The sequence below is a fragment of the Petromyzon marinus genome, chromosome 6, assembly GCF_048934315.1.
Source record: "Petromyzon marinus isolate PM22_M1 ecotype Great Lakes invasive population chromosome 6, UKy_Petmar_22M1.pri1.0, whole genome shotgun sequence".
NCBI lineage: Eukaryota > Metazoa > Chordata > Hyperoartia > Petromyzontiformes > Petromyzontidae > Petromyzon > Petromyzon marinus.
The window spans coordinates 7,426,411-7,441,345 of NC_133672.1; the positions used below are offsets into that span (position 1 = coordinate 7,426,411).

At 54.9% G+C, this 14,935-nt stretch overlaps 1 protein-coding gene across 3 annotated transcripts in view; it reads left to right on the forward strand.

Annotated features, from left to right (window-relative positions):
* Window positions 1-14,935, forward strand: part of LOC116939593 (uncharacterized) — a 40,090-nt gene that overhangs the window by 9,082 nt on the left and 16,073 nt on the right. For all 3 annotated transcript variants that reach the window (XM_076063200.1, XM_076063198.1, XM_076063199.1), the window contains 3 exons: window positions 2,339-3,889; window positions 5,620-7,182; window positions 7,763-8,569. In XM_076063200.1, the coding sequence (XP_075919315.1) occupies window positions 2,339-3,889; window positions 5,620-7,182; window positions 7,763-8,569 (3,921 nt within the window). The remainder of the gene's footprint in view (window positions 1-2,338; window positions 3,890-5,619; window positions 7,183-7,762; window positions 8,570-14,935) is intronic.

Genomic DNA, 14,935 nt, shown 5'->3' on the forward strand with positions numbered 1-14,935 from the left:
TACATTCTCTGTCATGCAGTGGCAGTCAAGGAATGGAACACGTCCGAGCACACAGAGGAGATGAAATTGGTTCATGTGCAGCTACTGGATGAATTGTTGCATCTTAGGATGAGAGGTGGTGACATCTTTAAGAGGCCTTCGTCCAGCAGTGGAGTGATTGTGGCTGATGATGATGAATGAACTGGCCAAATATTAAAAAGCAAGACTCCCCTGAATGTGAGCATTTAGATTTCAAGTTTTCCTGACTATTTGTAGACCTATGATTATAAAAAGAAAAGAAAAAACATGCCCAAAATAACAGAATATTAATTGAAAACTGTTTACAATGTGCATTTGAGCCAACTCTGACCACACACAAACATAGACACACTCTCCCCTTGCCGTATTCACACGGTTCAATTATTGACTACATTCCACTGCCTTTTAACAGCCTCAGTGGGCAGATGAACTTCAAGTCGGTGTTACCCGAGGCTGTTGTCAAGGGGTCCCCGTGGAAGGAGAGGAAATGGCACCGTTCCGCGACTGCGTCACCCCCGCGTGGGAATGGACTGCTCCGTGACCAGGGCTGCACACTTGTGTGACCTCATTAGTGCTGCTGGGAGTGCCCAGCGGGACGGGGTGGGGGGGTGCATGTGCCTCTGAGCATGTGCCTAATTTTCTTTTTTGCTGTGGGGCTCATTTAATATTAATTTCGTCTCCCGAATTCATTAGCACCTTCTTTCCTCTGCCCTTTACCAAACAATCAGGTGTGATTTAGACGGAGCCAGGAGACGGCAGGTCAGGGGAGTTACGGGGGTGTCGTTCCGTGCAGCCATTGGTGACTGAACTGAGACCCCAGACTCGCCACGATTGAGCACACGGTGCAGCTAGGGGTTGGGCTGGACTGTGGCTGTGGTCCACGTATTCGTACAAGTCCCAGGAGGTGGCCAAGTAACTCGGATGTCGGAGCGCTGAGTTGGCACCGCTGACCCCTTGGGTTCGAATACAGGCAGCCTCCTGTGATTTAACCGGTTTGTCAAGTGTAGTGAGCAGATGGTCTGGGTCCCAAGTGACTCAACAAAAAACCCCATCCATTATTCTGTTCCTCCGAGAGAGATTTTCGTTTTCATTGTGAAGTCACGCCACCCCTACCCTGACTGTCCCCGCCCACCCACTACCCCTGCTTGCAGGAATGACCCGGGGCAGCTCGGCTGATGCGCTGCAAACTACTGTCCTCTCACCGATCAACTCGGTGGCAAAGGATTGTCCTCCGGCCTGGTCCGGGAGCTCGTACACGAATTGTGCTAGTTGCATAATTAAATAACGCAATGCGCGTTGTAACAGGAACTCTGAAACTCGCACCATCACACCAATCCCATGGCATTTCTGTTCTCGTGAACGTTCTGCCAGAACACTGGCGCAGATGTAGCAGGCCTGCTGTGGAAGTGCTGCCCTCTACATGTGACCCAGGGGTCACTTGAAATGATCTCGGATGTAGCTCTTGTGATATTTGCTTCCCAATTGAGTATTTTACCTGCAAGCTATTAATTTGGGAAACTCATAGCAACATCGCCTCCTACTATGAAACTAGAGCTCCCTCTCTTGATAGCCTTGCGGTGCAGGAATGGCACCAGTACCAAATGTACAGTACTAATGATTGTATTTGCTTGAAAGGTTGTGTAGTGGAAACATGCTGTTTATTCATTAACTGCTCTTCATTACCAGCAACGTGAGTTTGACTCCTCGCCATTAACAACACCATTGACAAGTGATATCTATCTGAACGTGGCCTAGGTCCACTTAGTCTAAACCTCGTACCTCCTTGTGACACCCTTTGCATCGGTTCGGAAAATGACTGTGTATTTTCCCAGGGCGGAGTGGTGGCACAGTGGTTAGCTATCCACTGCTCTGTGGACCCGGGGTCCCGAGTCGTATTGCCGGCCATGACTCAAACATCGGTGGCGTTTTTTATCTGAACCTCACTTTAGCAACCCACAGTGATCAGCATGGTGGCGTATGGTTAAACAACTCCCATGGTGGACACAGCATTGGGAGGCCCTCATCCATCGGTGTATAGATAAAGAAACGAGTTTTTTATGTTTTCTCATGTATTTTCTATTACTGCTGTGGGTATAGAATACATTTTTTAGTGAAGGATTTGCATTTCTACTAAATATGATAGTTCATAATGTACTTTTTTTTACTTTCATTCGTGCGTGCAGCGAACGCACGTACACTTTTATTGTACAGACTTTGTATTATTTTGAATTATAACAACAATAATATTAATTCCTGGCTATTACTGTATCTTTTGTTTCCCCCCCCCCCCCCTCCGCTCCGTTGCTCCCTCTCATTTCAGCTTTTGGGGCGATGGCCGAAACTCTGAACGCCGGCGCCGCTGGAGCCGACAAGGCTGGGCTTGACACCAAGCCCAGAACCACGGAGTTACCACCAGCAGCAGCAGCAGCAGCAGCTACTGGCTATATGGAGATGGGGCAAATGAGTGACTTCGAGATCTTGGCGCATGAGAAAGGCGACGAGTCCGACGTTAGCCCGGCGGGTGTGCGGGTGGAGCTGGAGATGCCCAAAAACTGGACGTGCGACTTTGAGGCCCAGAAGGAGGCTTTCTACCAGGACACCTCGCCGTCCATCTTTCAGGCCGTGTCGACCGGGCACGGCGAACGTTTTGCCACGGCAGGCCTGAGCGAGGTGGATCTGAACAAGGCCGCGGGCAGCCCCCGCAGCGATGAGGAGCCGCAGATCGAATCCTGCGACAGCAGCCCCGCGGACGACATCGTGACGGTGTTCCCCACGCCGCCCTCCCTCTTCACGGAGAGCTCCATCGCTTCTTTTCAGGGTCGGGGCAGCCCCGAAGCAGTGGGGTCTCTGTCCGGCAAGACCAGCCCGTCGGAAGACAAGACGCCTAAAAAAGCGACGTCTCCCGACAAGCCAATGGAAAAGCTCATCTCTCTCGCCGAGGAAAAATATCTGGATACCACTGTTCCGCAAAAGAGGGAGAGCGACGGCCCAAGCGACGGGGAGGTTTTGACGAAGAACCCAAGAAAGGACGAGCGAGCGGAGCCACTGAAGCCACGTGACGCGCACGTGGGCGAGAAACAACCGGTGGTGTACCACCCAGGATACTCCGAGGCGGAAACCATCTCCATCTCGCAGGAGAGCAGCCCGCTGGAGGAGATCAGCCCCATTTCGGAAGAATTCACGGACAAACTGATCGTCGCCAGCGACGAGGTGCAGATGCGACAGCCTTCGACAGAAATGGAGTACTCGATTTCACTGTCCCAGGAGAGCAGTCCCGGAGAAGACTCGAGTCCCGTGACAGGCAACTTGGCCCACGTGTTCCCCAAACCGAGCGCCGCTGCCACCACCGTGCAGCAGCAGCAGCTGGCCGGGATTGATTCCTCCGAGGAGAAGCAAGTCCCAATTGCCAAGAAGGACAACTCCCTGACGTCGTCGTACGTGAGCAGCTCCACCGAGGAGTCCAGCCCTGGTGAGGAAGGAGTACGCGTCGTGGGTGGCGGGAGCAAGCCCGGCGAGAAGGAAGACTTCGTGGAGGAAGTGGCGCCGCAGTCCCACGAGGAGGAGAGATCGCCCCGCAAGACCGACTCGCACGCCGGGGGGGACGGAAAGGATCCGGGTTTCGGCGTGGAGTCCCTGGGGGCGTCGTGGGGCAGCGGAGACGATTGGCCCGCGAGCGAGGGTGTGCGGGCAGCCGAGCCGGTGGCCTCCTCCAAAGGAGACCTGGGCGGGTGTGTGGCTGGCGGCAACGAGGCCGTGGAGCCGCACCTTGGGGGAAAATGTCCCGGAGTGCCGCCCACTCGGGGGGGAGCCGCGGGCGGCGGGCACGCGGAGGGGCCACGCGAGGAGCAGACCGCTGAGGATGCGCACGCAGGTGAACAAGAGTGGGCCACCGCCATCCAGATTTGGTTAGCAACTGGGTGTGTAAATTATGGACTTTGTCCACAAGTACTGGGCAATGTTACACTCCGTGTCATTGAACGTAATGCTGCAGTATTTGCCTTTTGTTTACTCGACAGAGCCCCCTTGCCGAATGTCGAGCTTCACAGGAGAACTCTGCCTGCAATGTTTGGCCAATTTCCATTTGACATTTTCAGTGTGAAATCAAATTTTATTTTTTATTTAACTTTAAAAAAAATATATATCATTTGTGTATGGCATTACCTTGATTTTATAGATTTGTGGCTATTGCTTTTAGTGCTGTATATAAATAATGCAATATAATTCACGGTACATCCAGTGTCTACGATAGCAAGCGTATCTCACGATGCTGTACAGAAGCATGAGTTCATCGCAGGGATCAAAGCTGGTGTGTATAGATGCTGTGCATATTCACCAACCTGCAGTGACCAGCATAGTGAAGTGTGGTCAAGCACCAGCATCACCACGCATTCACTTTTTAAATGTTTAGTTAGCTAGCTGGCTATTGAAAATTGTGCAAGCTGATGCACATTTCTCAGTTTGTTTAAGGGGATTATGGTTGTGTGCTTTCCCTCTTTCCTGTCTGCGTCACGAAGCAGTAGTTTTCACCGTAAAACCTCTTACCATGGTAAACCAAGGGGCAGCTACGCTTATGAAGAGAGGGTCACGTGACGGACCTCTGCCCTGGGTGTGTGTTTGAAGGACGGCGGTGGGTTTTACTTCATTTGCGTATTGTCATCCTTGGGCTGGGTTACACCACAGCAATGGGATTCCGGTGACTCACGACCCCGTGTGGCCGAGGGCCTGTAGACAAAAGCTAAAGGTGATGTGTTTGCGGCCGTGGGTGGTTGCCCCTTGTTTCTGGACTGCGAATGCAGTCATGCTGCTGCATACGTTTTTACGGTTATGCCGTGCGGCTATGCAGTGACGGCAACGCGGTGCAATTTGGAACGCAGTGGCGAATAATAACAATGCCGTGAAATGCACCCTGGATTGGCCAAACAGTCCAATTCAAAAAATTTCACTCGAAATAACTCAATTGGGATTTCACGTAGCAGCAGCGTCACCTCCGACTACCAACAAGAGTTAGGAGACCCGCCAGAGTTTTCCTTGAACGGTCGTAATAATGGTAATGCTAATAACATGTGTTGCTGAGTCTAGAGATGTTTGGAAGGTTCTGCACCATTGACACTTTGAATTTCAGAATGCGGGCTGTAACAGCGAAGGTCAGGTGGCTGCCCACGGCTTATAAATGTGGTCTCATAGAGCAAAGTGTTAATATATATTTATTACAGCTTTGGTAACACATTTGTTTCTTTATCTTTAAATATTAATTCATTTTTCTGCCCTTTCAGTTTGTTTACTTTTTAAAATGGGATATTTGAATGTCATTCCTCGACGTGCGTGTGTTTTCCGGGCCTTCATGAGTAAGCAAGCAAGAGAATAGAAGGTAGATTTTTACTGAGAAGTGTTGCATTATGCCTATTGCCCCCATGGAACAGCCCGGAGCGGTCGTGAGCCCGGCCAGGCCGTCACCCGCTGGCGCGTCGAGCGCACCCACTCACGAGCCAGCGCCTCGGCTGCGCACGTCCGCACGCACGCACGCTGGATCGCAACGTGGTGTAAACAAATGCTTTTGTAGAGATGTTAATGGGGGCGTTTGTGGCTTGATGCTCTTTTCAGGCGCGGCCGCTACGGCATGCTGGCCTGCCGGCTCGCGCGATGCTTTTCACGCCGTGCTTGCGGCGCCTCCTTTGCTGGAGGGTGCCACCGCTGGGCCAGGAGTGAGGGCCGTAGCGCGCGTGCAAAGTGACGACGATGAGCCCGTTGAGCCAGAGAAAGGTGAAGGGGAAGCGTTCGACGGTCACCACGCAGAGGAGAAGTTTGCCCCTCCGAAAGCAGACTCCGTCACTGAAAAGGCGCCTGCAGGTAAGAGCGTTGCCGAGGAGGAGGAGGAGGAGGAGGAGGAACGCGAGCACTTGGAAGCTGCCACGAAGGCTGCCATTTGCGCCGCGCAGCAGTCGGCGGCGCGGGAACGCGACTTCGGCTCGGAGCGAGTGTCCGAGGCCACCGGTGTGGACGCCGCCGATTCAGATGAGAGGAACGTCGACACCGAAGAGGAGGAGGAGGAGGAGGAGGGAAAAGAGCTCTGGGCAGCGGCTACCGAGCGGGCGGAGACGAGGAGAGCGGTGGAGGGAAGCATGCAGGAGCTGAGCCGGGCCCTGGAGAAGATGAAGGGTGACTCTCGCCTGGCCATTGAGGAGGTCCTGCAGCGGGAGGAGGGGGAGGGGGGCGCCGCAGTGGCTGCCGACACGCGCAAAGCGAATGAGGCCGTCTGCGCGGAGGCCGCGGTGCCTGGGGGCGCCGGGCGCCTGCCGGCGGAAGACGCCGGGAACGATTTCCCGCTCCCGGGCAATGCGGCGCGGGCGGTGGGCTCGGTAGCCGTGGAGGCCTCGAGCGTGCAGGTCCCGTTCACCGACATAATCGCCGCCGCTACGGAGGAGAGTTTGACGGAGACACCGGCGTCGGGGCGGACTGTGCAGAGCGTTTGCCCGGTCGCCCCGACCGAGAGCCACGTGGAGGACAAATCCGCGGTGGGGAAGCCGGTGACTCGGCAAGAGGAGACTGCTTTTGAGAAGACGCGGGAGGTGAATTTAGGGGACTCTGACATTGAAAACATGGACCGAGCGGGCGGTGAACTGAAACGGCGGCGCGACCAGCAGGAGGAGACTTCGGTGGCCGTGAAGGACGACGCCTCGAGATCCCTCACGGAGGCCACAGCGCAGAACCTGGAGAACTGTGCTCGTGCGGCGGCGGCGGCGATCATCGTCGGCCACGAGGTGGGGCGAGGAGGAGGCCCCCTCGAGTGTGAGGCGCCCACGAGTGACGCACGTGCCAAGGGGGATACCACCGGCACGGGGGACCGCGTCGCCACGGAAACCGATCCGGCGGGCGACTCGTCCGCGGAGTCCGAAGACCGAGCCGCAGCGCGGGATTCGCATCCCCAGCAGCAGCGGCGGCAGGACCAGCAAGTACCGGCAGGCGGTGAGACGCACGGGGATCGTTCTGACGAGGCCCCGCAGCCAGACGCCCTCCGCGCCGCCGAAGAGACGGCGCAAGAAGCCCCGACGGGCGAGGCGACGACGGCCCGCGAAGAGTTCGAAGCAACGGCGGTCGTTTCTCAAGCGCCGCGCGAGCACCAGAGCTCTCTGGGAAGCGCTCGCGTTGCCAAAGGGCAGGGGACAGGTAAACGACATTCAGTGCGAGCGGCGTGCCGCTAACCGGCATGCCCACCATCGCTCTGTAGTCAACGTAGCTCGTAACGGCGGGGGTGGGGGGGGGGGCGGGGGGGGTATCTTCATCGCTTCGCCCCCATCGAGACTGATCCCATCTGCGCTCCCCCACCGCCGTGTCCGCCCGACTGCGTGCGGCGCGGAGACTCTTAACCGCTCACCCTGGCGTGCGCGTGTGCGGTGCGATGGCTCGGCCGCCGCGCGCAGTCGCTTCACGCTTGCTTGTCGCTGCGCCTCTGACCGTGGAGTTGTTTGTGCTTTGCAGCCACCGGATGCAAACGGCTTCTGCCCCCTGCTGCTTTTTGCAGAACCGCCGTTCATTGTGTGCGCGTGTTTATTCGCGCGTGCGTCGGTGTGTGTGTGTGTGTGTAATTGTGTGCGCATACGCATGCGTGATGGTGATCGTCAGCATTGTGTAGCCACGCGCACACTCGTCAGTATTCGTGTGCTCCACATTACTAATCCGTGCGACGCGCGACATCGCTGTTGTCTTTGCCCACTCATTTTTCCTTTCGTTCCTTTTTTTCTCGCAGCGAACGATTTCATGGACTTTGAAGTGGGAAGCGCGAAGCAGCCTCAGCAGCAGCCTCAGCAGCAGCCCCAGCAGCAGCCCCAGCAGCAGCCTCAGCAGCAGCCCCAGCAGCAGCCTCAGCAGCAGCCTCAGCAGCAGCCTCAGCAGCAGCCTCAGCAGCAGCCTCAGCAGCAGCCTCAGCAGCAGGAGCCTGCCGTGGCCGTAAGCGTCGCCAAATTCGACACGCCGCCCTCTGCCGTCCGCGTCATTGACAGCGAGGAGGAGGAGGACGATGACGATGATGAGTACGAGAACGAGTTCTACTCAGAGGAAACCGTGGCGTCTGCGGCTGCCCCCTGGGTCCAGAAGAGCCTTATCACGGTGGAGGAGGAGGAGGAGCTCTCCAAACCGGGCAAGGTCACCGTGATCCCCGAACCCCTCGGTGGAGCCGCAGGGCCTCCCCCGCAGGCCGCCGCCGTCGAACCAAAGGGCCCGGTCGGGGCTCCGGCGGCAGCAACGGCGAGACCTGCCCCTGCCGACGACAAGGAGGAGGAGCCCAAGGGCTTCCGTCCGTCGCAGCCGCCCCCCTCCTGGCCGGGGTTCGGGCCCCCCACAGTGATCATCGAGGAGGCCGCAGAGGAAGGCGGCGCGGAGCGAGAGGAGCCCGCCCCCGAGGTGAGGCCCCGCGGGAAGCCAAGCGAGGCGGCGGCGGCGGCGGCGGCGGCGACGGAGGAGGAGAAACAGCCGGAGGTGGAGAAGAAGCTGCCAGCCAAGGCAGAGGATGGAAAGTCACGGCAGTCCTTGCTGGAGAAGATCCACTTGCCAGCAGGTACCCAGAGATGCCCGGGGCTCTGTGCTGAGTGCTGGCCGATGCAAAGTGATTGTCCTTATTGTCATCGTTTTCTGTGGTCATCATGTTTGTCCTTCCACCGCACCTCCGATTTGGCACTGTTGGATACGTACGGTGTGAAAGAAGTTCTACATACGTCACGCATATATAAATACGGTCATCATCATCATCACGACCATCAGTGCTATGATCATAACCACCAAAATCATCATCACCACCATCATCATCCGGCTTCCTTATCCGGCGGTCTCAGACAGATCCGATGAAACCGGAAAAAAACGCTCCAAAGACTGTAACCAGCACTATGTACGTCACCCCATGCAGAGTCTTCGAGATTTGGGTGGTAAGCATGGTTGTACAGTATATACGGTCACTTTTTTAAGTTGGATATAAATTCGTCTTTTTGTTTGTTTAGTTACGCTAATTTCATATAGTAAAAACATTTAAAACACTAAAAATACATGCTGAACACCTAGAAACATAATGTTACACAAGAATGTGCAAAATAAGCTATTTTGAATAATGATGTGATTACTCGGCGCTTTTAAAAATCCTGCACCCCCTCTCAACTGGATAATCGATGATCTACTGTATCATTACCATCATCATCACCACCACCAATATATCAGTACCATCATCACCACCACCAATATATCAGTACCATCATCTCAATCACCAATATATCAATACCATCATCACCACCAATATATCTCCAACAAATACCCCCCGTATAGCCTCAACAGACTGTTGGGGCAAGTGCTGTTAGCGCGCACCTATGAAGGCCTGAACGGCACACGAGGGAGTGGGTGGCCAACACCACACCCGACTGCCTTTGTCTCCCCAGTGGCGATGCTTTTAAAAATCCTCAACCCCCTCTCAACTGGATAATCGATGATCTACTGTATCATTACCATCATCATCACCACCACCAATATATCAGTACCATCATCACCACCACCAATATATCAGTACCATCATCTCAATCACCAATATATCAATACCATCATCACCACCAATATATCTCCAACAAATACCCCCCGTATAGCCTCAACAGACTGTTGGGGCAAGTGCTGTTAGCGCGCACCTATGAAGGCCTGAACGGCACACGAGGGAGTGGGTGGCCAACACCACACCCGACTGCCTTTGTCTCCCCAGTGGCGATGTTTTTACACACCGCACCAGGTACTCATTTAAGTCTGAGTCGACTTAGGGGAGGCTCGTGACCGGTGCAGATAATCGTCACTGTTGTTGGCCGTGAGCAGGAATCGAATTCCGGTCACCGGGTTCGTAGCGCAGCACGCTCACCGCTCCAGTGCCCTCCCGTTTTTACCCTCCACATTTAGAATTAACATGCGCATTTGGCTGCCATAAATTTCTACATGATGATAAGCCACTCCTTTGAGCTACCATTTGTGAATCTAGAGCTATGTAGCTCAGTGGGCCTTATCTGGCAAAATTAAAAAAATAGTTTTAGTTTAATTAAAGTACCTTACAAAATTCCGTAAAAATTAATGAACACTTCTATAATAATAACTTCATATGTAGGCTTTCGCGACCAATAATACGTGATCTCTATAATTGATGTTGCTTATCGATGCGTCGGCGCGTCGAGCGTGGCAGCCAAGGCGGGCAACGTGCCGTGACGATGTCCACCCAGGAGGTGGAGCAGTGAGATGAGCTCGTGTGCAGTTTCTGGGTAGATCATTACATCACAAGATCATGAGGGATAGTGACGGCTTAGGATGGACGATGATGAAATAATTGTGCTCTGATTACTTGCACTGCAAGCCCACTTATTCGCATTCTTAACGAATTGCCATCCATTTGTGGAACGTTGGATGCAAAATAAATAGGCGAGGGTGCTCTCCCATTCGGCTGGCTCCTTTTAAAAACTTGACGCGCGTTACACCGTTGAGCTGCTTCCCAAATATAACCCTCGCGCCAACTGCGGCTGCTCGCCAACAGCACACCGGCGCACAGACGCACAGCCACGCCGGCACACTGGCACATGAGCACACACCCTTCACAAGAGGAGTCCCCTCCACTCGCTGCACTCCGACCGGCACCGGCCGTACGCCAAGCGGGGGACCCGTATTTTGAAGCGATGGTGGCTTTCTACACGGGGAAGGTTGCGGGCGGGGGGGGGGTGGGGAATTGGAGAACACGGGGAAAAAAAACGCCTCTATGCGATTGGCTGAGGCTGCTGCGGGTGCTGCGGAGCGCGAGCGCTGCACGCGAATGTTAATGCGGAGCCGTGGGCGCGTGCGGCCGTGATCGCCGTCACCGGAGAGCTTGAGGGTCGATCGGTCTCGGTCAGCGGGGAGGCGGTGGCGGCGGCGGCGGCGGCAGCAGCAGCGATGGACGAGGATTTCGGAGACTACAAAAAGAGAGGTACTTGCGGGGTTTGGACGAGGATTTCGGAGACTACAAAAAGAGAGGTACTTGCGGGGTTTGGACGAGGATTTCGGAGACTACAAAAAGAGAGGTACTTGCGGGGTTTGTTCCTCGTGCTCCGCCGATGTTTTTGTTTCAGTCGCGTAACGACGCGCGAGGGGTCGCCCCGTCGCAGAGGTCCGACCCGGCGCGTAGTCTCCCTCGGTTTCATTTTGTTTTTGCGCATCGTCAGCAAAGGTCAATCCACTGCTGGTTGAAGGCCTCCCAAAGCCGCCACTGTGTCTCACGGGCATGCAGTGCATTATTCCGCTGGGCGCCGCGTGAATGTACGGCAGGTGGAGTGGGTTCGCTGCGACGAACTTTGAATGGGTGACAGTTGCAGAGGACAAACTCGCAGAGATAGGCGTACGGACACACAGACACGCACGGACACAGACACGGACACAAGCACAGACACACACACGCACAGACACGCAAACGCACGGACACACGCAGATGGACACGCACAGATACGGACAGATGCACGCGCACGGGCACGGGCACATGCACGGGCACACGCAATGCACAGATGTGCATGTACGGACACACACATGCACACACGCACATACACACACACACACAGCGCACGACGACATAATCCCCTCTGCTGGAACCCGCCGAATGTGCCAGGCCGTTCCAGGCCTTTCCGCGCGAGCGTTCTAATTATACTCCGCGTCGCAACCCCGCAAACCCGCAACGCCACGACTCTCGCCGTGCGGCAAACTGACCACAGCAATGCCCTTGAGTTTGCCCCGTCTGTGAGCATGTGAACGACGTTGGAACGAGTGTGCTGCTTTACCTTGCGTTCCGATCTCTTGTTCAGTACCGCTCCACTTTTCCTCAACAGTGGCCACGTTCTATGAGCACTCTGACCTTTTCCATAGGAATGTAGAATTTCCGCCACGGACTCGGCACCACGAATGGACACTTAAGCGGAAAAGGCGACGAGACTTTTGGAATTCCCGTTAGCTTGAGTCATGCAGGGCGCTTGCCTGTGGCGAGGAGCTTAATAGCTCATCGTATTTCTCCAGGATAAATAAAGATCCTAATTCGTTCTGATTCTGAGACATGACCACACCATAGGATTGGGGCATTTATAGCACTGGCTCAAATGAGATTTGAAGTAAGCGTGGGGGAGACACTTGGGCACCATTTGTGCTTGCGTCTGCGCGAGTAGGTGTTTGATTGCAGGGTTCTTTTTTTCCCCTCTTTCTCTAATTGATGTATTTCTGTTTCTCTACGTCTGCAACTCCAGCCGCGCGTGGAATGACCGGCGCAGGGGTGTGCGCGCTGCCATCCGAGCTGTGCTGCGTAAGCGATTCGCTCGGACAGCGCTCCCCCCGCTCGCTCGCTCACTCGCTCGGTCATGCGCCCATGGGGGCGGGTGCCTTGGCGGGGGGAGGCGGGTGAGGCCCTGCCGCTAAAGCCGGCAGCTGTCTCTGATGCCGGCCCTCCCCCAACCCGTGGCCGCTGCTCGGGCTCCGTCGCCGTGCGCGCGTGCGCGGGGCGGAGTTGGAAGCAGTGGGGGGGAAGAGTGGCGAGTTGAACATCTCGGCGTGCGTCTCCCCCGCGGGGGCAGCTCGCGAACCAAACGGCGCGCAGAGCGACCGTCCACACTCGGGACGCACGGAGGGTTGCGTTCTTGGTTGTTGCTTCGAACTGGGCCCAGCGCCGTCCTCTTCGATGGTAAACGTCAAAAGTGGTCGCCCTGCTCGAGCGGAGATTATGCGGTGCACATTTTCCTTTGGAGCCAGAGCCGGTGGTGTAAATTCCGCTATTCTTACGGCAGTATATTTAGAGCATTGGTTGGTGGCCATGAGCCAGCAGTGGAAAATACACGTTCCTATGGCAAGGGGTAGTTTATCCGTAGGATGGTTGCCTTCCCACGGTTGATTTTCTGTAAAAAGAGGTACTTGTTGCATTAATGACCTTTTCAAGGTATAAGGCCACGTGAACCTTTAACCAGTATTAGGACTTGTAACTCGGTGACATTGCTTTTCCGTGCTCTCTAACTACATACACCTCTGACCAGACAGATCTCAAGCGAGTCCTGAGCCCTGTGTGACCGTCCGGCGTTGCCATAGGAAGACAAATTCCGCCGGGGCGTGGTAGCAACTCCACCGCCCGTCCGCTCACTGTAGTTGTTAGGCCCGACAGCTGCCTGTGTGTGCGTGCGTGCGTGCGAGCGCATCCATGTGTGCATACGTGTGCCAGTGTCCCGTTACTCGTTGTGCTCTCTGGCCTAGAGAGGAGTGCCTCTCCCAAATTTGTTGGAGGTCAAATGTCGTCATGTGTGGCCCGATGAACAATGCACTGCCCCCTTCAAAGCCATTGCCCTCTCTGCTTTAATAATTTTGCTTTTAAAGCCAAACCCCTTTGTAGCCGTGGGTGTTTTATGAACATGCACAGCCCTTTTGTCAAGCCACTTGCTGGATGAGGGCCTCCCCACGGCACGCAAGGTGGTGGGGGTCTATTAGACCATACTTCACCACACTTGTCGGTGTGGTTTTGTAAAGGTGGTGGCTTTCACTCGGTTAATCGTTCCTTCCAGGGTTGAATAAAGTGGGTGTGTGAGCAGGAAATGGCCGGGTGGCTCGGAGGTACGAGCGCAGCGCTGGCACCGCCGAGTTAACCCCGGGCGGTAGTTCACGACTAATTCGGGGCTCTCCGTTTTTGTGGCCTCAGACCGGTCACATTGACTGCACGGAAAACCCCACCGTATTTGGATTTGCACGTTACTTGCCAGAATTCCCACCACTGGCTGTCACGTGACCTTGCCTTGCTCTCTGTAGCGGAGAGGGTGGGAAAGTGCTGCCCCCCCCCCTACTGTGTGTATAAGAGGTCACTTAAGAGGGAGAATTCTCAAGCAGCTCTATGATATCTCCTTACGGGGAACTGTTCCTCTGACGCGGGGTGACGCGGATTCTTCGTTTTGCCAGCAGCACAATTGGGGAAAAATGAGAGGGAAAGACCAAGGAATAGAAATGAGTATCGCTTTGTGGCAAGTCAACTGTGGCCATTTCAATGGCACCTGTTCGAACAATAATCATTTCAACTTGTAGCCACGGGGTCGCCGCCGCATAGCATTCGCTCGCTCTCGTAGAGAGAGAACGACTCGAGGTGCGAAGAGGAACGAAAGAGGAGGCAGGCACACAGCCGCATGGTGAGCCAGCGCCAACAATCGCCCAAGCTCCGCGATCCTCTATTAAGGTGTTATTGGCCAATGATTGAGTGTTGCGTGTGGGAGGAAAATGGACCGCCCGGGGAAAAATCAAGCAAGGGGGAAATGCTTTATCCCATACAGACGGAACAGGTGGAGTCCGCATTATTGCTGCACTGCCTTCTGGCAAGCAAGGGGTATAGCACCTTGACACCCACAGGAAGGGTGTTTGATGACATTAGTGCGATCCACCAACCATTGCCTCCAGTGCTGGATTACAGGCCATGTGCATAGCCACCACCACCACCACTCTCCTCAGAAGAATGTTTAATCTACTGTTGGTACAGGGCACTCTCAGCTTTGAGCACCATCTAAAAAAGCCCCTGTTGAACAACACCGTTGTGCATTGCTTGAGAAGCATTGAGATTGGTTGTAGATGTAAGTGTGCTGAGTGTGTTATGAACACTTTATATCATGTACATTATGTGTTGAGGGCTGTTGGGAAGACATAGAATGCGCATTATAGATATATAATGCATGATGGTTAGCTGCCAGGCTTGAGATATTTTTTAGGTCTGTATCGAGGATCCGGCTGTGGAGGCTTGAGACGTGTTCTGAATGCGTAATGCGTTGAGTGAGTGGAGTAACGCAGCAGTCGGTTTCTCAGCCGCTTGTAATCACGGCGCGGCCTTCCGGCTCAGGCTTCCGCGAGTCGAGCGGTCCCCTCTCGGTGCTCTTGGAGGCTGCCCCCC